Source organism: Oncorhynchus clarkii, chromosome 4 (genome assembly GCF_045791955.1).
Source record: "Oncorhynchus clarkii lewisi isolate Uvic-CL-2024 chromosome 4, UVic_Ocla_1.0, whole genome shotgun sequence".
NCBI lineage: Eukaryota > Metazoa > Chordata > Actinopteri > Salmoniformes > Salmonidae > Oncorhynchus > Oncorhynchus clarkii.
In genome coordinates this window covers 79388360-79413633 of record NC_092150.1, presented here as the reverse complement: position 1 = coordinate 79413633, position 25274 = coordinate 79388360, and the positions used below count along the sequence as shown (strand labels likewise).

General features: G+C 41.6%; 2 protein-coding genes across 2 annotated transcripts in view; one reads left to right on the top strand and one right to left on the bottom strand.

Annotated features, from left to right (window-relative positions):
• Positions 1 to 6185: 6185 nt before the first annotated feature.
• On the top strand, positions 6186 to 18291 carry LOC139407330 (splicing factor 3B subunit 6). Its single transcript, XM_071151034.1, has 4 exons — positions 6186 to 6323; positions 6815 to 6933; positions 15209 to 15347; positions 16172 to 18291. Exons 1-4 carry the CDS (start codon positions 6294 to 6296, stop codon positions 16259 to 16261), a joined length of 378 nt encoding a protein of 125 aa, XP_071007135.1. The 5' UTR covers positions 6186 to 6293; the 3' UTR covers positions 16262 to 18291.
• A 179-nt stretch (positions 18292 to 18470) lies between these two features.
• The window catches only part of LOC139407329 (visinin-like protein 1), a 34169-nt gene continuing 27365 nt past the window's right edge, over positions 18471 to 25274 (bottom strand). Inside the window, exons 3-4 of the mRNA XM_071151033.1 lie at positions 20221 to 20436; positions 18471 to 19641 (exon numbers count right to left, since the gene is read on the bottom strand). Coding sequence (XP_071007134.1) covers positions 19444 to 19641; positions 20221 to 20436 — 414 coding nt within the window. The 3' untranslated portion in view covers positions 18471 to 19443. The remainder of the gene's footprint in view (positions 19642 to 20220; positions 20437 to 25274) is intronic.

Here is a 25274-nt window from a genome sequence, read left to right as displayed (position 1 = left end):
TAAAAATTGGTACCCCTGTTTTCAATACCTCACCTTGTCCTGGGTAAAATAAAGTCCATGATGCCTTTGACCTTAACAAGGGCCCAAGGACCAGTGGAAGCAAAATAGCCCCATAACATCAAAGGTACACCCCCATATGTTACCGTAGGTATGAGGTACTTTTCTGCATATGCTTCTGTTTTTCGACGCCAAACCCACCACTGTTGTGCCCTTGTTAAGGTCAACGGCATCATGAATTGTACTAAATACCAGGACATCTTAGCCAAAAACCTGGTTGCCTCTGCCAGGAGGCAAACACTTGGCTGCAAGTGAATCTTTCAGGAAGACAATAACCCAGAGCACTAATCAATATCCAGAAAGATATAGTTAATTACAGTCTCTGGACTTGAAGCCCATTGAAAACCTGTGGTTTGAATTGAAGAGGGCAGTCCATAAGTGCAGACGAATGATATCAAGGATCTGGAAGGATTCTCTATGGAGGAACGGTCTATGATCCCTCCCAATGTGTTCTCCAATCTCAAAACATTTGAGAAAAAGGCTCAGTGTCATTAGGGGCACCCTGAAAACAGGGTGCCAATCATTTTGACCCCTATCTTTTTTAGATTTGTTTTACTTGTTAAACAAAATCGCTTTCTCTTGGCAATTGTATTATTACACAATATAACTTCCCCATTTAACTCCCATCCGGCCATGATTGGGAGTCCCATAGGGCTGCGCACAATTGGCCCAGCATCGTCCGGGTTTGGCCGTCATGGTAAATAAGAACGTGTTCTTAACTGACTTGCCTAGTTAAAAGGTTACATTTTATATATAAAAAATACTGAGCATACAATATAGCTAGTAATTGTATTAGTCTTTTTGCTCATCTTTATCAAGAGTGCCAATAAATATGGACCTGACAGTATATAAACTGATTATGCACTAATGTAAAATAAGATTGGCATTTCAAGGGAATTCAACATCCAGCAAGATTTGTGTTAAGTAGGCCTAAGCAATTGTTTTATATTTTTACTGCAATTCTTACTTCAACCTCAATCACACGGGAGAAATGAACATTCAACATTAATGTATTGTATTGGCATGACCTTGTGCAGTCTTCACCCGCAATGTTACACTGACCAGTTGATCTTACAAGGAAAAATAACCTGTGAAATGACAAAGCCATTAAACGTGTCCTATTGGGTGTACTAGACAGAGCAGGGTTCCCTGGTTAATTTTATTTGGCCTCCCAAGTTCTGGGCTTTAAAAATAAATAAATAAATAAATAAATAAATATATATATATATATATATATTTGTATTGTTGGACATAAGATGTAAAAACACCAGCAAATCAAATCCAAGTTATTTAAATGTAGGAAATCTGTCCAAAGTATTCCCTCACATACTAGAGATATACACTGAGTGTCCAAAACATTAAGGACACCTGCTCTTTACATGATAAACTGACCAGGTGAATGCCATGATCCCTTATTGATGTCACTTGTGAAATACACTACAATCACTGTAGATGAAGGGGAGGAGACAGGTTAAAGAAGGATTATTAAGTCTTGAGACAATTGAGACATGGATTGTGTATGTGTGCTGTTCAGAGGGTGAATGGGCAAGACAAAATAATTAAGTGCCCTTGAACGGGTAAGGTACAGTAGTAGCTGCCAGGCACACCGGTTTGAGTGTGTCAAGAACTGAAACGCTGCTGGGTTTTTCACCCTCAACAGTTTCCTATGTGCATCAAGAATGGTCCACCAGCCAACTTGACTTGGGAAGCAATGGAGTGAACATGAGCCAGCATCCCTGTGGAACGCTTTTGAAGAGTCCATGCCCCGATGAACTGAGGCTGTTCTGAGGGCAAAAGTGGGTGCAACCCCATATTAGGAAGGTGTTCCTAATGTTTTGTATACTCAGTGTATGTGATCTTAAATGTAAGCAAGGTTTGAAATTATTATAGTTTTAGTCAAATGTTTTACATTTTTGGGCTTGTTGCAATCAATTTGCAGTCTACAAATGTGTAATTATGTTCCAGGCCCCTGACCATCTGCTCAAGAAAAATGTATCAGCTTGGGGCTTAATCTAGTTGATGATCCCTGTACTAGAGAAATATAGTGGAATTCACAATCTTGACATGTAGCTTACCTTAACATAGGCAATCTTTTCAAATAAGTCCCATTAGCCTACTCTCTAGGAAAATCATACACAATCGATAATAACCCTTCCATGATCAAACCTCTCATTTAGGCCTATTTTACAGACATTTAAATAATGTAACATAGCAGGCAAATTATACAAAAGGCATCTCTTCTAAACAACTTTGTACATAGTCAAAATTGTTGTAGCCAACCAATGAAATCTTATGATACCATCAATCTGTCAGTCCGGTTATTTCTTCCCATAAAGTCACTATCAACTTTGACGTTACTGCCACCATGTGGGTTAAAATGGTAATGGTTAGTATTCTTATTCGACTCCACCAAATTGACATGTCTTTGAGCTATTATGGGTTCACAATCACAACAATTGTTGTCGGTCAAATGTGTTTATCGTGCAGTAACATGTGGTATACCGTTTTAAAAACACCAACCCTGAAAGGCGACGCTCTAACTACTAACGTTAGCTTGCTAACTACAGACCAGAAAGAATTACAGCACATGGCCAATGCAACTGCCTGTCGAACCAGTTGGGATAGCCAACTTAGCTGGGTAGCCATCTCAATAGCGATCTATGAATAAACCATATTCAGTAAAAACCCGTTAACTACACAATTTCACAGTTAAAATGCCATGTATTAGCTGACAATCCACACAAACGACGAATGTACAATAACTATAGTAGCTAGTTTGCTAACGTTTGTTTGGCTAAAATGCAACCAAGTTAGCCGGAGCAGCGAGCAGGAGACATTAGCTAAAGAAAGGCAAGCTGAAGTCAAAATAAATTGGCTAACTAACTTTAGCTAGATGAATTTAGGATTCATCATCCACGTCAAAATAATTATCAGTAGTAGCTAGCTGCTCACCCTTGTTTTGCAAATAGTTGTCCTTCTAGCGCTGATCAACGACGTTTCTTCAAAAAGGGCAGAACAAGCACTTTCAAAACTTCCCTCAATTAACTTGTTAGCGGCGTCGCGCCATGGCGGGAGACTTCTCGTTCTCAAAATGAATAATAACGTTACTCACGTCATCAACGTTCGGAAGCTAGTATTATTGTCCAAGTTAAATCAAATATTTGATGCGATCTGCTTATCAATAGGCTACAGTTACATTTGAAACTGTTGGAAATTTGCAGGCAGGGAAAGTAATACGATGCTTTGAAGATGCCGCTGTTGTATGTAACTAGCTAGCTTCTTTTGCAGTAAGTGGAGTGAGTGACCGGATGAAAAAAATGCAACAGCAAAAAAAATGTTGCACTTGGCTTCTGTTTTCGTCTCCACCCCACTCAACAGGAGGGGACTAATGGTATCATCAAATCACATATAAAGAGTTTTATTATCATCCGTATATTTAGCTTTCCATGCCTGCACATTGAGAAAGGGCATATGCCCTACACAAACCTACAAAAATCATGTAAAAAACATATGAATGCTGTTGGATTACTTATAATGACATATAATGAAAGGCCGAAAGGTCAAATACATTTACCCTAAATTATTTGAGGGACATGATGATCTGGGTTCTAGGACCAAAGAAGGTAGCCTGGTTGCTGTCTCTGTTCAGCTATTACATTCCACCCCTTGCCACTCCTAAATTTGGCAAATGACCGGAGTGACAAGGAGTGGAATATTAGCTAGAAAGACTGGTACCCACACTACAAAGACGGGTCCACAGAAAACCATATTTGACGGGTCTTTGCATATCAGTTTTATTATCAAGAGGCACTGCATAAAGACATTTCATCCTCATTGCAGGCAGAGGGGCTTGAGTTTGACCCTGAATTACAAGGCAAGGCCCCAACACATATGCCTATGTTTTCAAATCAAATTGTATTAATCACATGCTTTGTAAACAACAGGTGTAGACTAACAGTGAAATGCTTACTTGTGGGCACTTCCCAACAATGCAGAGAAAGAAAATAGATAAATAATAGAACATTAATACATAATAAAAGTAATACGTTTGCACTCCCCTCATCTCCAAAGTTAATCTGAATAGGTGAAAGCAATATTGTGGGAGTGTATTACATAGTGTAATACATTGGGAGATCATTCAAAGAGTTTGAGTCAGATAAAAATGGTGGGAAAACGGGAGATGGTTTGTCAAAGAAGAATGGTAGAAAGTGTAAGCAGAGGGAGCTGAAGACAGGAGGAGAAACGGAAGTGAATGAGGGTGAAGTATCGAAGGTGGTAGGTGCAGTAAAGTTATCGGAGACCGAGGTATGCACCGAGGATCAGGATGAAGAAGAGTCTTTGACAATAGGAGTGAAGTTTATGAAAAAAGTGGACTCTTGCCTTTTGGCTGATCCATTTGTGGTTTCACGGTGGGTGAAATCGGTGAGGGTAACTAGAAGTGGTCTAGTGATAATTGTTTGTGTTTCTGATGGGCAGAGGAAGAATGCACTCAAAGTAAAACTAATGGGGGTAAGTAAAGTGAAGTGTTTCGTTCTCAAGAAAAAGTCACCAATGAAAGGAGTGGTAACTGGGGTAGCAGTAGATATAAACGTTGACCAGCTGAGGGCAAAGATTCCTGGTGTATGTGATGCCTGTTGTTTGCGACACAGACAGGGTGGCGAGAGTGGGGAAACAGAAGAGTCTTTGTCTGTTCTTTTGAGTTTTGAAGTTGAGTCTGACAAAGTGAAGTTAGGATATATAAGTTATCATGTACGAGCATATGTGCCGAATACATTAAGAAGTTACTTGTGTCAAGCTTATGGACATGTGGCAGCAGTGTGTAGGAGGGAGGGTCCAAGGTGTGAGAAATGTGCAGAAGGGCATGAGACAAAGGAATGTGTAGTATTGAGGAAAGTAGTGGAATGTGTTAATTGTAGGGGTGCCCATTGAGCTGGGAATCAGACATTTCCCGTGCGAGAGAGGCAGGTTGAGGTTTCCAGGGTTAGAGTAGAGCAGAAGATGTCATATGCTGAGGCAGTGAAGAATGTAGAGGAAGATGGGTTAAGGGGGAGGAGTGGTGAGAGTAGTAAAGATATACCAGTAAAGAGGGATAGGCCAAAAAGTGAAATACGTTTCAGTAAGATTGGATTTTTAGCATTTATAAAAATGGTTATTAATGGTACTGCAGGGATGGATCAGAAGTCTCCGAAAATTGAGGTTGTGGTGGCAGCTGCAGAGAGGTAATTGGGTGTGCGAGACTTGACAGCAGAAGAGTTACAGGATGTGTTAAGTGGTGATGTCTCATCCTTTCAGGGTGATGGCATGAGGTAGGAATAAATACATTTAATTAGTGGAGTAGGGGGGTGTTCATTTTATTTTATAAAATTTTGAAATTGGTGTGTATAGCGTTAGATGGTAGGGTATTTATATAGTCAATTTGTCTTTTTCAAGTAAAGTAAAATGGAGTTGTACTCCAGTCTAGTAGGTGGCAGTAATGCAACAAATTGGATGCCAACCGCCGTTAAACCTCATATAACAAGAAGATATCACTCAATGACCAGAACAGTTACTGACAGTTGTGGCTGCTTCATGTGATGAATTGTTGTCTCTACCTTCTTGCTGTTGTCTGCGCCCAATAATATTTGTACCATGTTTTGTGCTGCTACCATACTATGTTGTTGTTTTAGGTCTCTCTTGTCGTGATGTGTGTTTTGTCCTATATTTTTATTGTATTTTTTATTTCTAATCCCAGCCCCCTTTCCCGCAGGAGGCCTTTTGTATTTTGGTAGGCCATCATTATAATAATAATTTGTTTTTAACTGACTTTCCTAGTTAAATAAAGGTTAAAAAAAAGATTGCTACAATTCAATTCACTTTTCACATGAGTGCAGTGTATGCCTACCCTGCCAAAAAGGGTAGTTTTTATGCCAAAACCAGGTGGTAGGATCGTCATACGACCACTAAATCATCAAACACAGGTCTGAGGATTACTAAGTCATCAAACACAGACTGAGGATGAATAATACATCTAAAAAAAAATGTAAGAATTGAGGATAAATATCAAATTAATATTTAGAAATACAGTCTATGAAAACTTTACTGACGGAAATATAATTTAATTTAAATAGCACTTGATCCTGAAATGACGTAACCGGAACTGTATCGTCTGGAATCGGAAATACGTTAAAAAAATATCTGCGTTCGTGTGTTGTCGAATATATTTTTCTTAGCACATTTTGTACACGAAATATACAAGCATGGCTATGCAAGCAGCTAAACGAGCTAATGTAAGTTGGCATGTATCATGTTTTTGGATTCAAATGATAGCTATAGCTATTCAACCTCGTCAGGTTTAGTTTATAGTTAGCGTGATAGTTGGGTGGCTAACGAAGCTAGCTCGCTAACTAGACACTTACGCTAAGATAAAGACAGGCGATTGGCTTGATCGATTTAATAATAATTTGATGGGTGCTTGTATTTGTCCTATTTCACACATGTACAAGCTATGCTTTATCGTTAGCCATATTATATTAAGACGTAAATATCAAACATTCAACTAAAACGCTTTTTTTGTGGGGGAAATGTTAATGTTATCTAACGTTCATTATTTTCACTCAAGTTCGCTATCTAACTTGCTTTAAACTGCGTAACTAACATCACTTAGTAGCTTGATCATGAAACGTTACTGTTTACGCAACTTGTCACAGTTTATACTCATTTTACGTCATTTAGTTAAGTAAATTGAGCGTATCCGTTGCAAATGCTGTTTTCTATGCAGATTCGATTACCACCTGAAGTCAACAGAATACTCTACATTAGAAATCTACCATACAAGATCACAGCTGAGGAAATGTACGACATCTTTGGGAAGTATGGACCAATACGGCAGATTCGAACGTAAGTGGAAGATTGTTGATCTGGATGGAATGCTCAGATATACCATGGGTGATGTAGTTTACATAGTTTATTTGATTTAACTAGGCAAGTCAGTTAAGAACAAATTCTTATTTACAATGACGGCCTACCACAAGGCAAAAAAAGGCCTCCTGTGTGGACGGGGGCCTGGGATTTAATAAATAATTTCAATGTAAATATAGGACAAAACACACATCACAACAAGAGAGAGACATTACATAAAGAGAGACCTAAGACAACAACATAATAAGGCAGCAGCACATGACAACACAGCATGGTAGCGAAACAACATGGTAGCGAAACATTATTGGGCAAAGTCAACAGCATAAAGGTCAAGAAGATCGAGACAACAATACAGCATACAAAGCAGCCACAACTGTCAGTAAGAGTGTCCATGATTGAGTCTTTGAATGAAGAGATTGAGATAAAACTGTCCAGTTTGAGTGTTTGTTGCAGCTCGTTCCAGTCGCTAGCTGCAGTGAACTGAAAAGAGGAGGGACCCAGGGATGTGTGGGCTTTGGGGACCTTTATTTTTATTTCACCTTTATTTAACCAGGTAGGCTAGTTGAGAACAAGTGCTCATTTGCAACTGCGACCTGGCCAAGATAAAGCATAGCAGTTTGACACATACAACAACACAGAGTTACACATGGAATGAACAAAACATACAGTCAATAATACAGTAGAAAAAAAGTAATTACAATATGGCAATTAAACACTGGAATGGTAGATGTTCAAAAGATGGATGTGCAAGTAGAGATACTGTGGTGCAAAAGGAGCAAAATAAATACATACAGTATGGGAATGAGGTAGATAGATGGGCTGTATACAGATGGGCTATCAACAGGTGCAGTGATCTGTGAGCTGCTCTGACAGCTGGTTCTTAAAGCTAGTGAGGGAGATGGGAATCTCCAGCTTCAGTGATTTGTGCAGTTCGTTCCAGTCAGTGGCAGCAGAGAACTGGAAGGAAAGGTGACCAAAGGAGGAGTTGGCTTTGTGGGTGACCAGTGAGATATACCTGCTGGAGCGTGTGCTGCTATGATGACCTGCGAGCTGAGATAGGGCGGGGCTTTACCTAGCAGAGACTTGTAGATAACCTGTAGCCAGTGAGTTTGGCGACGAGTATGAAGCGAGGGCCAGCCAATGAGAATGTACAGTTCACAGTGGTGGGTAGTATATGGGGCTTTGGTGACAAAACGGATGGCACTGTGATAGACTATATCCAGTTTGCTGAGTAGAGTGTTGGAGGCTATTTTATAGATGACATCGCCAAAGTCAAGGATCGGTAGGATGGTCAGTTTTACGACGGTATGTTTGGCAGCATGAGTGAAGGAAGCTTTGTTGTGAAATAGGAAGCCGATTCTAGATTACATTTTCGATTGGAGATGCTTAATGTGAGTCTGGAAGCAGAATTTACAGTCTAGCCAGACACCTAGGTATTTGTAGTTATCCACGTATTCTAAGTAAGAGCCGTCCAGAGTAGTGATGCTGGATGGGCGGGTAGGTGCGGGCAATGATCGGTTGAATAGCATGCATTTAGTTTTATTTCCGTTTAAGAGCAGTTGGAGGCCACTGAAGGAGAGTTATGACATTGAAGCTCGTCTGGAGGTTAGTTAACACAGTGTCCAAAGAAGGGCCAGAAGTATACATAATGGTGTCGTCTGCGTAGAGGTGGATTAGAGAATCGCCAGCAGCAAGAGCAACATCATTGAGGTATACAGAGAAGAGTCGGCCCGAGAATTTAACCCTGTGGCACCCCCATAGAGACTGCCAGAGGTCCGGACAACAGGCCCTCCGATTTGACACACTGAGCTCTATCAGAGAAGTAGTTGGTGAACCATGCGAGGCAATCATTTGAGAAACCAAGGCTGTTGAGTCTGCCAATAACAATGTGGTGATTGACAGAGTCAAAAGCCTTGGCCAGGTCGATGAATACAGCTGCATAGTAATGTCTCTTATCGATGGCGGTTATGATATCGGAATGTGACTGGCAGAATGGGTGTTGAATGAGGGCTGCAGTAGAAATCTTAGATGGGTGGAGTGAGCCCTAAGAGGGTTTTTATAAATAAGCATCAACCAGTGAGTCTTGCGACGGGTATACAGTGATGACCAGTTTACAGAGGAGTATAGAGTGCAGTGATATGTCCTATAAGGAGCATTGGTGGCAAATCTGATGGCCTAATGTTAAAGAACATCTTGCCGCACGAGAGCACCCTTACCTGCGGATCTATAAATTATGTCTCTGTAATCTAGCTTGGGTAGGATGGCAGCTGGGGTGAGCGATTACGCTCCTCTTTCAAGTCTAGATTTAACTTTAGCCTGCAGCTTTGATATGTGCAGAGAGAAGGACAGTATACTGTTTGGCCATACTCCCAAGTACTTGTATGCAGTGACTACCTCAAACTCTGAACCCTCAGATGTAGTAATAACACCTGTGGGGAGAGGGGCATTCTTTTTACCAAACCACATGACCTTTGTTTTGGAGGTGGTCAAGAACTTCTTATGGCTGGGGGGCAGTATTGAGTAGCTTGGATGAATAAGGTGCCCAGAGTAAACTGCCTGCTCCTCAGTCCCAGTTGCTAATATATGAATATTATTAGTATATTTGGATAGAAAACACTCTGAAGTTTCTAAAACTGTTTGAATGATGTCTGTGAGTATAACAGAACTCATATGGCAGGCAAAAACCTGAGAAAAAATCCAACCAGGCAGTGGGAAATCTAAGGTTGGTCGATTTTCAACTCGGCCTCTATCGAAGATACACTGGGATATTTGTCATGTTGCACTTCCTAAGGCTTCCACTAGATGTCAACCGTCTTCAGAAACTTGTTTGATGCTTCTACTATAAAGGGGGCTGAATGAGAGGGGAATGAGTCAGAGGTCTGTCAGCAGTCACGTGCATTTCACATGAGGTATCTCCCGTTCCTTTGCTTTTCTGAAGACAAAGGAATTCTCCGGTTGGAATGTTATTGAAGATTTATGTTAAAAACATCCTAAAGATTGATTCCATACATCGTTTGACAAGTTTCTACAGACTGTAATGGAACTTTTTGACATGTTGTTTGCAACTAGTGAACGCGCATTGTTAGTTTTGATTTGTTTACCAAACACGCTAACAAAAGTAGCTATTTGGACATAAATGATGGACATTATCAAACAAATCAAACATTTGTTGTGGAACTGGGATTCCTGGTAATGCATTCTGATGAAGATCATCAAAGGTAAGTTAATATTTATAATGTTATTTCTGACTTCTGTTGACTCCAACATGGTGGATATACAGTGCCTTGCGAAAGTATTCGGCCCCCTTGAACTTTGCGACCTTTTGCCACATTTCAGGCTTCAAACATAAAGATATAAAACTGTATTTTTTTGTGAAGAATCAACAACAAGTGGGACACAATCATGAAGTGGAACGACATTTATTGGATATTTCAAACTTTTTTAACAAATCAAAAACTGAAAAATTGGGCGTGCAAAATTATTCAGCCCCTTTACTTTCAGTGCAGCAAACTCTCTCCAGAAGTTCAGTGAGGATCTCTGAATGATCCAATGTTGACCTAAATGACTAATGATGATAAATACAATCCACCTGTGTGTAATCAAGTCTCCGTATAAATGCACCTGCACTGTGATAGTCTCAGAGGTCCGTTAAAAGCACAGAGAGCATCATGAAGAACAAGGAACACACCAGGCAGGTCCGAGATACTGTTGTGAAGAAGTTTAAAGCCGGATTTGGAAACAAAAATATTTCCCAAGCTTTAAACATCCCAAGGAGCACTGTGCAAGCGATAATATTGAAATGGAAGGAGTATCAGACCACTGCAAATCTACCAAGACCTGGCCGTCCCTCTAAACTTTCAGCTCATACAAGGAGAAGACTGATTAGAGATGCAGCCAAGAGGCTCATGATCACTCTGGATGAACTGCAGAGATCTACAGCTGAGGTGGGAGACTCTGTCCATAGGACAACAATCAGTCGTATATTGCACAAATCTGGCCTTTATGGAAGAGTGGCAAGAAGAAAGCCATTTCTTAAAGATATCCATAAAAAGTGTTGTTTAAAGTTTGCCACAAGCCACCTGGGAGACACACCAAACATGTGGAAGAAGGTGCTCTGGTCAGATGAAACCAAAATTGAACTTTTTGGCAACAATGCAAAATGTTATGTTTGGCGTAAAAGCAACACAGCTGAACACACCATCCCCACTGTCAAACATGGTGGTGGCAGCGTCATGGTTTGGGCCTGCTTTTCTTCAGCAGGGACAGGGAAGATGGTTAAAATTGATGGGAAGATGGATGGAGCCAAATACAGGACCATTCTGGAAGAAAACCTGATGGAGTCTGCAAAAGACCTGAGACTGGGACGGAGATTTGTCTTCCAACAAGACAATGATCCAAAACATAAAGCAAAATCTACAATGGAATGGTTCAAAAATAAACATATCCAGGTGTTAGAATGGCCAAGTCAAAGTCCAGACCTGAATCCAATCGAGAATCTGTGGAAAAAACTGAAAACTGCTGTTCACAAATGCTCTCCATCCAACCTCACTGAGCTCAATCTGTTTTGCAAGGAGGAATGGGGAAAAAATTCAGTCTCTCGATGTGCAAAACTGATAGAGACATACCCCAAGCGACTTACAGCTGTAATCGCAGCAAAAGGTGGCGCTACAAAGTATTAACTTAAGGGGGCTGAATAATTTTGCACGCCCAATTTTTCAGTTTTTGATTTGTTAAAAAAGTTTGAAATATCCAATAAATGTTGTTCCACTTCATGATTGTGTCCCACTTGTTGTTGATTCTTCACAAAAAAATACAGTTTTATATCTTTATGTTTGAAGCCTGAAATGTGGCAAAAGTTCGCAAAGTTCAAGGGGGCCGAATACTTTCGCAAGGCACTGTATGTATTTGATCTCTGAGCACCGTACTGTGTTGTTTTTCTGTGGCTTGGCTCTGACCTAACATAATCGTTTGTTTGTGGTGCTTTAGCTGTAAACGCCTTTTTGAAATCGGACACTGTGGTGGGATTAACAACAAGATGACCTTTAAAATGGTATAAGATACTTGTAGGTTTGAGGAATTTTAATTATGAGATTTCTGTTTTGAATTTGTTGCCCTGCACTTTCACTGGCTGTTGTCATATCGATCCTGTTAACGGGATTTCAGCCCTAAGACGTTCTAAGGGTAGAGAAAGCTTGTTGGACACTAAGTAAGCTTTGTTGTAGAGCATTTAATACAAAACCCGGGGAGGAGCCAGCTGAGTAATAGACTATCTGCATATAAATGGAGGAGAGCTTCCTACTGCCTGAGCTATGTTGATGTAAATTGAGAGGAGCGTGGGGCCTAGGATTGAGCCTTGGAGTACCCCCTAGGTGACAGGCAGTGCCTGAGACAGCAGATTTTCTGACTTTATACACTGCCCTCTTTGAGAGAGGTAGTTAGCAAACCAGGCCAAAGACACCTCAGAGACACCAATACTCCTTAGTCGGCCCACAAGAATGGAATGGTCTACCGTATCAAAAGCTTTGGCCAAGTCAATAGAAATAGCAGCACAATGTTGCTTAGTATCAAGGGCAATCGTGACATCATTAAGGACCTTTATTAAGGTTGCAGTGACACATCCATAACCTGAGCGGAAACCATATTGCATACCCGAGAGAATACTATAGACATCAAGGAAGCCAGTCAGTTGATTTTTGAAAAGTTTTTCCAACACTTTTGATAAATGGGGCAAAAGAGAAATGGGCCTATAACAGTTAGGATCAGCTTGATCTCCCCTTTAAATAAAGGACAAACTGTGGCTGCCTTCCAAGCAATGGGAAACTCCCCAGAAAGGACGGACAGGCGTTTGACATAAGGTCATCAACCTTAAAAAAGAAATGGTCTAAACCATCTGACCTAGATTGTTTTTTGGGGTCAAGTTTAAGGAGCTTCATTAGGAGCTCTGACTCAGTGACTGTCTGCAGGGAGAAATGTTGTAGCGGGGCAGGGGAAAAAGAGGGAGAAGCATTGGGGATAGTCGCGTTAGGAGGGGTGGGAGATGAGGAAATGTTGGACGGGCAAGGAGGCATGGCTGAGTCAGGATTTCTATTTGACTTAATGAAGTGGTGATTAGAGCTCAGCCATGTGCTTCTTGTCAGTAACAACCACATCAACTTTAAGGGACATGGGCAACTGTGAGGAGGGTGTATTCTCCAGGTCTTTAACTGTTTTCTAGAACTTCTTGGGGTTAGACCAACAAGGAGAGAACTGCTCCTTAAAGTAACTAACTTTGGCCTTCCGGATAGCCTGAGTGCACTTATTTCTCAATTGCCTGAACGAGAGCCAGTCAGCCTGAGTATGCGTGTGCCGAGCCTTTCGCCAAATGCAATTCTTGAGGTGGAGTAACTCTGACAGATCACGGTCGAACCAGGGGCTGAACCTGTTTTTTTTTTATGGGGGTGTTTTTTTATGGGGGTGTGTTTGTTAACAATACCACTGAATTTGTTAACAATACCACTGAAAATATAAAAAAAGGAGTTCCAAGCATCTTTGACAGAGGTGATCAAGCTGATTCTTTACCATTTTAGAGGCCAGGTCATGAAGGAAGGCTTGCTCATTAGTTTTTTAGCAAGCATCTATGACAAATCAGGAAAGGGCGTTTCACTGAGCAGCCATTACGAACACAGGCTGTAAAACAGTAGTCACTACACTAAGGTCATTGCAGAAAACACCAGACTGATACCTATCAGGATTATTTGTGAGGATAACATCGAGGAGAGTAGCCTTTTCTGGGTGTTTGGAGTCATACCTTGTGGGATTGGTGATAATCTGAGAAAGATTTAGGGAGTGCCATTGCTTTAGGACTTGGTCAGGTGGTTTAAGCATGTCCCAGTTTAGGTCACCTAGCAGGACAAATTCAGACTTTGTGTAAGGGGCCAGGAGAGAGCTTAGGGCAGGTAGGATACAGACAGGTGCTGATGGAAGACGATAGCACCCAGCAACAGTCAACAAAGAGCTATTTGAAAGTTTAATTCTTTAAAACCAGCTAAGTTGTTTGGGGACAGACTTGGTGGAGACAACCGAGCACTGAAGGTCATCCTTGGTAAAGATTGCCACTCACCCACCTTTGGAAGATCTGTCTTGCCGAAAAAGGTTATAGCCAGAAAGGTTAACATCAGTATTCAAAACACTCTTCCTTAAACACGTCTCAGTAATGACCAACACATCTGGATTGGAGCTGTGAATCCACACTTTCAATGGATCCATTTTAGATAATAAGCTTCTAGTGTTAACATGCAGAAAACCCATGTTTTTTCGAGAGCAGAAATCAGTGAAGCAGATATCAGAGCACAAGTCAGAATTGGGGCTAGCAACAGTAGATGGGCCAGGGTGTACATGCACATTTCCAGATATCATCAGCAGTAATACTATCAAGGCACGGCAGAGGACAGGGAGAGCTCTGCAGTGTTGATTTGACATCTGAATGTGCATCAGATGGCAACAAGATCATATTGTACAGCAATTTCATCAGGTAACATGAATACAAAGCCAGTGAGAGATGGTTAGAATAGGATGGGAGGCCAAAAGTCTATGTAACCAATAGAGTCAGAGTCCCGAGTGTGGGGACAAACAGTCTGTCCCACGGTTGGGTGAAGAAAGTTTGTAGTCAACAAAGTATGCAGGATTTATGAGGCAAAATGCACAAGAAAAAAATTAAATATATAACGACTTGGGGCTAGCCATTGTAAGTTCAGAGTCACTCGCCCCAACAGTGCTTGTGTGCTGGGGGCGAGCGAAAGCACGGGAGAGAGGGGTGAGTCTGTACCAGACAGGGGGAGACAGGCCAGGGCAGACAGTGAACAAATTGCCAGGTGGAATCCAAGCAGCAGTGCAGCAGGCAATGGGAGCAGGTGTCACACCCACTTGGAATAAGCTTTTATTTCTGAAGGCAGATTTCTTGTAGAAAATGCCAGTGAATGGTCTTTGAACAGTAGGAAGGGGCTTCAGAGGACACTTCAAAAACTCCTGACACTTGTTGGGTCAAAAGCCCTTTTACTTTACACCTTAGTGCTAATTGAATTTGTATCTGGTCTGTCCTTTCAAGCCTGGGAGCTCAGTTCCAGGTTGGATGGTGTCCTCAGGTCCCTGCTGTTTGCTAGTTCATGTATCATCTCCTTGTGTGTAGGCTAGTCTGCAGAACTGTGGCAGCTATTCAACCACAAAGTCTCATCATTGTCTTATCTAAATGTATGTATTCTTATGCACTGTCTTTCAGTGGAAACACACCGGAATCAAGAGGGACAGCTTATGTGGTCTACGAGGACATCTTTGATGCCAAGAATGCCTGCGATCACCTTTCTGGATTCAACGTCTGCAACAGATATCTTGTAGTTTTGTACTACAATGCAAACAGGGTACGTAGGCCTATAATCTCATCAATCAAGGACCTGACAAAGTCTCCTCTAACCATTGTTGATATATTTTCTCAACAGGACTAGTAACTTTCATAGTTTTGCATATGGAGAAAATACCATACTGAACAAACATTGTAGGCCAGGGTTCTCCAACCCTGTTCCTGGAGAGCTACCGTCCTGTTGGTTTTCACTCCAACCCTGTTCCTGGAGAGCTACTGTCCTGTAGGTTTTCACTCCAACCCTGTTCCTGGAGAGCTACTGTCCTGTTGGTTTTCACTTCAACCCTAATTGAGCGCAGCTGGTTGTAATAATTATCTGGTTGATAAGTTGAGTCAGGTTAGATACAGCGAAAACACACTTGAGGGTAACTCCACGAACAGGGTTGTTGAGCACTGGTGTTGGCATTAGTCAATGCTGGTATATTACATTTGTAGGTGTCTGGATGAAGAGTCAAACTGCTTATTTTTATTGAACTGAGAGTCTGCAATATTATGCTGCTGCGAGCAACTGGATGAACCACAGATATCGCAGACGAGCGTGACGCAAGACGACACAGAGGATCTGCACATGTACACTGATGTGCCTCACTCTGCTGCAACGTGTGATAGCTGCTAGACCAAAACGGCGAAGAAGTTTAGCCTTGCGCTTCGCACTCTTAGTTGTTGCGGAAGTCGGCCTGATATTTTTGTGTACTTTGTAAATCACTGACTAACTTTTAAGGCACTAATGTGAGGTAAATGTGTCTGGGTGTCACATGTAAACACTGTAAAGTTTTGCACTTAAACATGCATAACTCATGATTTTCATTCCACTGTTTCTCACAGGCTTTCCAGAAGATGGACACCAAGAAGAAAGAGGAGCAGCTGAAGCTTCTGAAGGAGAAATATGGCATAAACACAGATCCCCCAAAATAGTCTCCCCTCTTCCCCCTTTGGCACAGAATGTGCATTTAGACATCTGTACAAATTCACCTCTTGCTTGTTGTAAGCCAATAATGTTTGCTTGTAGGACTCTTGTCTCCTGAAAAGCTTTTTATTTTATTTTGTTTATTTTTTTAATTCTAAATAATTTGTACATCTTAATTTGTCCAATTGATAAAGTTAACTGATTTGTGTTTTGTAATTGGTTACTATCTTGGTTATCAAGTATATTAGGGTGCATTTTTTTGGGGGGGGGTGTTTTTCTACTGATTGCTATGTGATAGTGGTTGCATTTTACAGGCTTTGACAGTCTTTGTTTAATTTCAGTTTTGGTATGTCTCTTTGGTGTGCATTTTGAACGCATACAATCTCTGGAAAACATCTTCTGCAGTTTGATGTAAACATATTCAGAAAAAAATGGTAATTCATACAAATTCACTTGCGTTTTTAGATTCTGTCAAATAAATAGCTATTTTCTGTCAAATAAATGGTCCTTGTATAAAAGATGCTGGCCATACATCTTGCATGAATGCACTTCTGTCATAGCACTGTCCTCTTCCTGAACCCATAAAGGTCAACAGTAGTAGGTAGGTAGGTTCCAGCCCAGGTCAAAGTAGAGGTCACTCCTAGACAGGCACACACACGACTGCCAGCAGCTCTAATGTAATTCTACATACGCAATGCACAGGGTCTTTCACACTATCCTCAACCAGGGCTCTTTTCAGTCAGTATTGCACAGTTTAGTCAGCCTGCTTTCTTTTCACATAGCTTTGTATCATGGCCAAGACCATATTTGTCACTGGGCCAGTTCAACTCGCATTTAGAGTGGAGATGTTCTGGATTGTGGTAGATCTATACCCAAGACATCCTCAAGAAGACAATCTCTACCGTTGGTTTGCCTGCTTATTCTAATATGAACACAACTATACAGATTGTGGTTTTATATGCAGTACTGCATACTATCACAACCCCCCTCAACTCAATCTAGTATAGTTTCATTTTGTGCAATCTAATTCACACCTTCAGAAAACAGCCCATAGAGTTATTTTATTATTTTAAATCACAACACAAGGACTAGCGCAGCCATGTCATCAGGGACACAATACATGCTACATGTACAACATAATCATTTAGTTTACATGGTTGCCATTGTTTACATTTGGTATCTGATAGTTTTTTTCAGTACAAACATTTCTGGGCAAGTATGTTCATGGAAAGTTTTAGATGACAGTCAGCCTAATCTCTTGAGGTGGTGGATTTGGTCTTGGCATTGCAGGTCAATTTGAATACGATTAGCATAACTCCTCCCAAATATGCAGATGCCATGTGAAACAAAATGGGTAGTTAGTTACTAAATTGTAATAGTGATTTATACAAGCAGGGTCTACTTTAAACTAATATGTACAGGGGAATTATTAAATATTATCCAGTCAGGCTGGGCTCTTACAGCCTGGTCCCAGATCTGTTTGTGCCATCTTGCCAACTCCTATGTTGTGCCGTTACAATAACCAATAGGAGTTGTAAGCCCGCACAAACCAATCTGGGACCAGGCTAGGTGTCCGAGGCTATTTCCAAGCTGGTGTCTTGCGTGGATGATAGGATACACTGCACCTGAAAAGGAAGAAGCTACTGTACAGTTTGTATGCTTCAGTATGTGAGAGAGGAATAAAAAAGTAGAAAAATTCTAACAATAAAGAACAGCGTATTGTTAGGTACACTTTGGGCAAACTGTATAGCCTACCAAAACACATGGCTTAAGGGGTTTAGTCCTCTTGGCTTGGTTCATTAGGAATGGCATTCACTAGTTCCTTTAAGACATTGTTTTTAAACACTAATTTTTTTAACTGAGAGAGACAAAACAGTATGAGGTTATACTGATCGATGTTTAACACAATGTTATACTGGCCTTAGTTATTTTTTTCTTTACACCTATGAGTGGTATTAATAAACTCATGACAGGAACTTTGTCGAATTCAGCACATTGATATGCAACCTGTATCTTCATTGAAGAAATGGTGTGATGACATAGGACTAAAACTAATTGGACCAATAGTAGGTAGGATAAAATACACTTAAAACCTCTTCATTGTTAAAGGGCTGAGATTCATTTTCAGATAGCTTTTTATATTACAACCTCTCATTGGTTATGACTCAGGGTATAATTCCCCTGACAATACTGATGCTTTTATTTCAATTTATTTCATTTCTTTAAGACAAATATTTTTGTTGACTATTGGTTTTGTCATTGTTAAATATGCCACATTCAATATCTCCTCATTCCTAAATAGAGATGCAACAGGGATTTCTTAGCATCATAACTATTATTATTATCTACATGTTTCATGCTCCCACAGGTACGGCAGTCAAAAATAATGTCATGACCAAACACAAAAAATACATCCCATACATCAATACTTGTAGAAGGATCTATACGGTAATATGATTTTTCCTATTAAATTATTATTATATTTTATGTTTAACTAACTGCATTTCATTAATAAGGCTTTGTCTTCATTATTCTAATAGAATGCAAAATTAAGGAGATTATCTTTAAGGCGAAACCTAAAGGCATGCAAATGAACTTTTCACCAACAGTACAAGCACGTTTGGAAGGAAAAGTGTTTGATGAATAGGCTACTAATCCATCTCTTCATCTATCCAAATCTAATCTTTTAGAAGAATGGATACATGGTTTATCAGAAACAGTTACGTTACCATAGGAATTTGGTTTGGTTGACATTACTCAATATATGAAACACATAGCTAGTGTCAGTAAACTCAGAACAATAAGTAGTAGCGTAATTCAACATAGCACATCACTGATGCTAAAGCGCCAGTGGATTGAGACGGTATCTATGGAAAATACATTGCACACTTTACATTTTGGCAGTTGATTTTAAATAATTTAAATAATATTTATATATCTCTAAATATATTTGTGCGTGGTGTGAATATGTAGTGAGTGTGTGGTGATGCGTGTGTATCTTCGTGGGGTGTGTCTCAGTAGGTGTGTTTGTATATGTAAATATTTTATAGCAAATTAACATTCTCATGCACACAAGTGTTTCAAACACAAGAAGCAAATCCATTGAAAGGTAGTCCAAGCAATATTTTTTTTCAGTGGAAATACTGCAAACTGAATGGAGTCCGTGGTGGTTCTCAATCCTCCCTCTCCTCTATTTCTGCAGGTCACACTGCAGGAGTAATACAATGGAAGGGTCGCTCTTTGCTGCCTCTTTGAACTCGTCCAGTGATATCTGGTCGTCGTTGTTCTTGTCCATCTTGCTGAAGATCTTGTCCACTCGCTGCTGGGGCGTCAGGCCATCCTCGTTCATCTTCATCATGATCACAGTCCCCACCATCTTGTAGATGGCCTTAACAGAGGGGGGGAAATTATAGTTCAGTCATTGTTTACTTAAGTAGAGACATTTATAGGTCAAACACACTCTCTGAAAAACCCAACCTGATTAGTATTCAAGGCACACAAGAGGGCATTTGGGGCTAGAGGAGGAAATGTCAAAGATTCAGAAGGTAAAGAGTAGGGCCGGGACGATACTCCTTAGTATCTTGGCAAAGAAACAAAACAGCCCGAATGTTGGAAACAAACATCTTTATGTTGTTGTCCTCCAGTCACATGTATTTATTTTCTAAGCCATAGAAACACAATGTTTTACATACAGCAGGTTTTTAAAGGACCAAAGAGTTTGGTCTACTTCGTGTTTTTATTTTTGCCATGGAAAACATATTGCGATATTGGTATTGTCCCAGCCCTAGTAAAGAGTAAACCCTGGCCACTAATTTCCATGAATAATATCTCAACACTAATATGACACGAATGGCCTAAATGGCACACTATTCCCTATAAAGTGCACTACTCTTACAGAATAGGGTGCCATTTGGCACTGAGCATATGATTCATGATTAATCTCTATGGGCTGAACTCTGAACTTTACCTCGATAATCTCCAGCATCTCCACCCGTGTGATCTTGCCGTCTCCGTCCAGGTCGTACATGTTGAAGGCCCAGTTGAGTTTCTGTTCGAAGCTGCCTCGCGATGTGATGGACAGGGCACAGATGAACTCTCTGAAGTCGATGGTGCCGTCTCCGTTCTTATCAAAGGTCCTGAACGCATGCTGGGCAAACTTTGATGCATCTCCGTACGGGAAAAACTGAAAGAGAGAATGAAAACAGAAGAGATCCCATTTGAATTAGTTAGAAGGTGAACCCTGGCTTATAGACAGCTTAATCAATCATTCAAGACAATATCACATGTAGCTGGCTATACCTTTGATACACAGGAGGCTGGTGGGAGGAGCTATAGGAGGATGGGTTCATTGTAAAGACTGGAATAGAATAGGTGGAACGGTACCGTGTGTGTGCATGCAACTCTGATTGTGTGTCTGACGCTCAGTGTGTATGATACCAGCCCTGCAGCATATGGTTGAGATCCAGCAGAGGACTGCAATGCAGACCTAAGCTTTGTAGTCAGTCTGAGAGAGAAAGAGGAGGAGGAGAGCTGAGGAGAGGAGAAAAGTGGAGAGGAGACAGGGAGAGGGAGAGAGAGGTGAGAGGCAAGGCGAATAGAAAAAGGAGAAGAGGAGTGAGAGGAGAGGAGGGAGCAGGGAGAATCCTCCATTCATCAGAGGGAACATTGTGGTGTTTTAACATGATTAAGCTCTCAAAAGGGCTCGGGGCTCCAAAGTGGCGCAGCGGTCTAAGGCACTGCATCTCAGTGCTTCAGGCATCACTACAGACCCTGGTTTGATTCCAGGCTGCGCACAATTGGCCCAGCGTTGTCCGGGTTCGGGTTTGGCCGGGGTAGGCCGTCATTGTAAATAAGAATTTGTTCTTAACTGACTTGCCTGGTTAAATAAAGGTTAAAAAATATAATAAATAAAAGGCAGCCATTTCCAGCCATTAACTTTAAACAGAGCCTTTCTACTTTAGAGCAGTGGTCTGACTTTTCTTAAGGATATATTTTTTGTTTTGATTCTACTTTTTTCTCCAGAAAAAATAACTGTTGTGTCACGTTCTGACCTTTATTTCCTTTGTCTTGTCTTTTTTCAGTATGGTCAGGGTGTGAGTTGGGGTGGGCAGTCTATGTTTGTGTTTCTATGTTTTTTCTATTTCTGTGTTTGGCCTGATATGGTTCTCAATCAGAGGCAGCTGTTTATCATTGTCCCTGATTGAGAACCATATTTAGGTAGCCTGGGTTTCACTGTTGGTTTGTGGGTGTTTGTTTCCTGTGTCAGTGTTTGTGCCACACGGGACTGTTTCGTTTATAGCTGCTAGAGTCTCCCGTCTGTCCGGAGCTGCTAGAGTCTCCCGTCTGTCCAGAGCCACCAGCCAGCCAGCCAGGAGCCCCCAGAGCCGCCAGCCAGCCAGGAGCCGCCAGCCAGCCAGGAGCCGCCAGCCAGCCAGGAGCCGCCAGAGCCGCCAGCCAGCCAGGAGCTGCCAGAGTCACCAGCCAGCCAGGATCTGCCAGAGCCGTCAGTCAGCCAGGCTATGCCAGAATAGCCCTTCACTCCGGAGCTGCCGGAGTCTCCCGCCTGTCAGGCGCTGCCGGAGGCGTCCTTCACTCCAGCGCTGCTGGAGTCTCCCGTCTGTCCGGAGCTGCTAGAGTCTCCCGTCTGTCCGGAGCTGCTAGAGTCTCCCGTCTGTCCAGAGCCGCCAGCCAGGAGCCGCCAGAGCCGCCAGCCAGCCAGGAGCCGCCAGAGCCGCCAGCCAGCCAGGAGCCGCCAGAGCCGCCAGCCAGCCAGGAGCTGCCAGAGTCACCAGCCAGCCAGGATCTGCCAGAGCCGTCAGTCAGCCAGGCTATGCCAGAATAGCCCTTCACTCCGGAGCTGCCGGAGTCTCCCGCCTGTCAGGCGCTGCCGGAGGCGTCCTTCACTTCTGCGCTGCCGGAGTCTCCCGCCTATTCGGGACCCATTTCTAGGGTCCCTAGTCCAAGGTCTGTGGCGAGGGTCACTGCTTTAAAGAGACCACGGAGGCGGGCGACGAGGCGCACTAGAACTATGGTGAAGTGGGGTCCACGTCCCACGCCAGAACCGCCACCGCGGACAGATGGGGGGGGGGGTGTACTGTCACATTCTGACCTTTATTTACTTTGTTTTGTCTTTATTTAGTCTGGTCAGGGCGTGAGTTGGGGTGGGCAGTCTGTGTTTGTTTCTATGTTTATTCTATTTCTGTATTTGGCCTGATATGGTTCTCCAATCAGAGGCAGCTGTTTATCGTTGTCCCTGATTGAGAACCATATTTAGGTAGCCTGGGTTTCACTGTTGGTCTGTGGGTGTTTGTTTCCTGTGTCAGTGTTTGTGCCACACGGGACTGTTTAGTTTATATTCACTTTGCTATTTTGTATTCTGTCGTGTTCAGTTTATACTATTAAAACATGGACACTTACCATGCTGTGTTTTGGTCCGATCCTTGCTACACCTCTTCAGACGAAGAAGAGAATCTGTCGTTACATGTTGGGGGTATATATGATATTGTAAGCAATTTTACACTACAAAAGGCCTTTAATCTGTTAAATACACTGATAAAACTGACTCTTAAATTGACAGCTAAGATATTTTATGTAAAAAAATGCTACCACTCCGCGAATGGTGGTTTGGTGGTCCCCGGAACAAAAGGTTGGTCTGAAATGGCTACCCACTAGGTCTTGTCAAAAGTAGTGCACTACAAAGGGAATAGGGTGCCAATTGGGATGCACACCTTGAGTGTTCCTCCCTCTAAGCTCACAGTCAGTGGTGTAGTGGAGGGTAAACAGTTTACCCACCTTTTGCAGAAAAATTAATTAAAAGTATTGGGAGTGTTACTTTTTTCACCGCAACCGGTGAGTTTACACATGTTTTTACCACTACGCTACCGACTCAGTGGTCTTGTGGTTAGAGCGTCCGCCCTGAGGTTAGAAGGTTGTGAATTCAATCCCTGGCCTAGTCATACTGTAACGGCTTTCTTGTGGTGAAGTAGAGGCGGACCAAAACGCAGCGTGGTGATGATTCATGTTTGTTTAATAAAGGAAAACTATACATGAATAAACTACAAAACAATGAAATGTGAAAACCTAAACAGTCCTATCTGGTGCAAACACAGAGACAGGAACAATCACCCACAAACACAGTGAAACCCAGGCTACCTAAATATGGTTCCCAATCAGAGACAATGACTAACACCTGCCTCTGATTGAGAACCATATCAGGCCAGACATAGAAATAGACAAACAAGACATCCAACATAGAATGCCCACTCAGATCACACCCTGACCAACCAAAACATAGAAACATACAAAGCAAGCTATGGTCTTAGCATATATTTCCAGAATTTTTATTATCACATCACATTTCAAGGACATCATCGTCAATAAATCATTCATTTGTTCATCTGTTTTAGGGAGGATGATGTCCCTAAATTTAAAAGTTCTTAACTACACTGGGAACAGTAACAAACAAAAAAATCCCAGGACAAAGACATATCTGATATGGGCAGAAAGCTTCAATTATTTTTAATCTAACTGCACTGTCAAATTTGCAGTAGCGATTACAGTGAAAGAATGCCATGCTATTGTTTGAGGAGAGTGCACAATTATGAATGTGAAAATGTATTAATAAACTAATTAGGCACATTTGGGCAGTCTTGATACAACATTTTCAACATATATGCAATGGGTCATTGGATCAGTCTAAAACTTTTGTATACACTGCTGCCATCTAGTGGCCAAAATCTAAATTGCATCTGGAATAATACATTATGTGCTTTCTCTTGCATTTCAAAGATGATGGTACAACAATGAAAAATACATTATTTTTATTATCTTTTACCATATCTAATGTGTTATATTCTCCTACATTCATTTCACATTTCCACAAACTTCAAAGTGTTTTATTTCAAATGATATCAAGAATATGCATATCCTTGCTTCAGGTCCTCTTCTACAGGCAGTTAGATTTGGGTATGTCATTATAGGTGACAATTTAAAAAAAGATAAGAGGATTTATTAACTTCTACATAGTTAACTGAAACCCTTCTTGTTGAGTGCTGAATAAAACAAACATTCCCCAAATTCCCTGTTTTTTCAGAAATCCTGATTGGAAGATTCTGTATGTCATCCTTAATTCCAAGAACCTTCAAACCTGGATCTTTTTTGTTGCAACCCTAACACTGAACCATATCCCTATTCCTGGACTTACTTTAGGCTGTGGTTCAAATCGTGCATCCATAAGCAATACACAGATGGACAGGGTAGAGGCTAATGGGCTACAAAGAAACACTATGTAGAATATGATGAGTTTCTGTAATCTAGATGGGAGGTTGTGGTTTGGTTGGGTTTTCCAGGGGACCAGGCTAATTCATTAGAGCAGACCTTCCACTTGCCCTATCTGATAGCAGGAGTAGAGGTGTTGGGGAGCCCTGCTCAACTCTCAAAACACATACAACACAATGGGATGTGCCACTGCCAGACTAATCACTTCAGATCTAATTGTTGTGAAAATGTTGCTTTGGTGTGTGGCACTGCCAGGATGTAATGCACACTGTGATGCAGCATGCACAAATGCAAAGTGACTCCCTCACAGGGCTGGCCCTGCTGCTCCATATAGCCTGGCACTGTCTGGCTGTTCCTGTTCAGCACATGTCCCTAATCAGTACCTGTCCATGTTCAGTACTTTTTCTGTCCATGTTCCAGTACCTGTCCATGTTCCAGTACCTGTCCCTGTTCAGTACCTGTTCCTGTTCATCACCTGTCCCTGTTCAGTACCTGTCCCTGTTCAGTACCTGTTCCTGTTCATAACCTGTCCCTGTTCAGTACCTGTCCCTGTTCATCACCTGTTCCTGTTCATCACCTGTCCCTGTTCAGTACCTGTCCCTGTTCCAGTACCTGTCCCTGTTCAGTACCTGTCCCTGTTCAGTACCTGTCCCTGTTCAGTATCTGTTCCTGTTCAGCACCTGTCCAGTACCTTACCCTGTCCAGTACCTTACCCTGTCCAGTACATGTCCCTGTTCAGTACCT

Coding starts and splice junctions, on each gene's coding strand:
- LOC139407330 (XM_071151034.1), top strand. CDS start 6,294: ATGGCTATGCAAGCAGCTAAACGAGCTAAT. Junction 6,934..15,208: donor CCAATACGGCAGATTCGAAC/GTAAGTGGAAGA, acceptor ACTGTCTTTCAG/TGGAAACACACCGGAATCAA. Junction 15,348..16,171: donor TGTACTACAATGCAAACAGG/GTACGTAGGCCT, acceptor TGTTTCTCACAG/GCTTTCCAGAAGATGGACAC.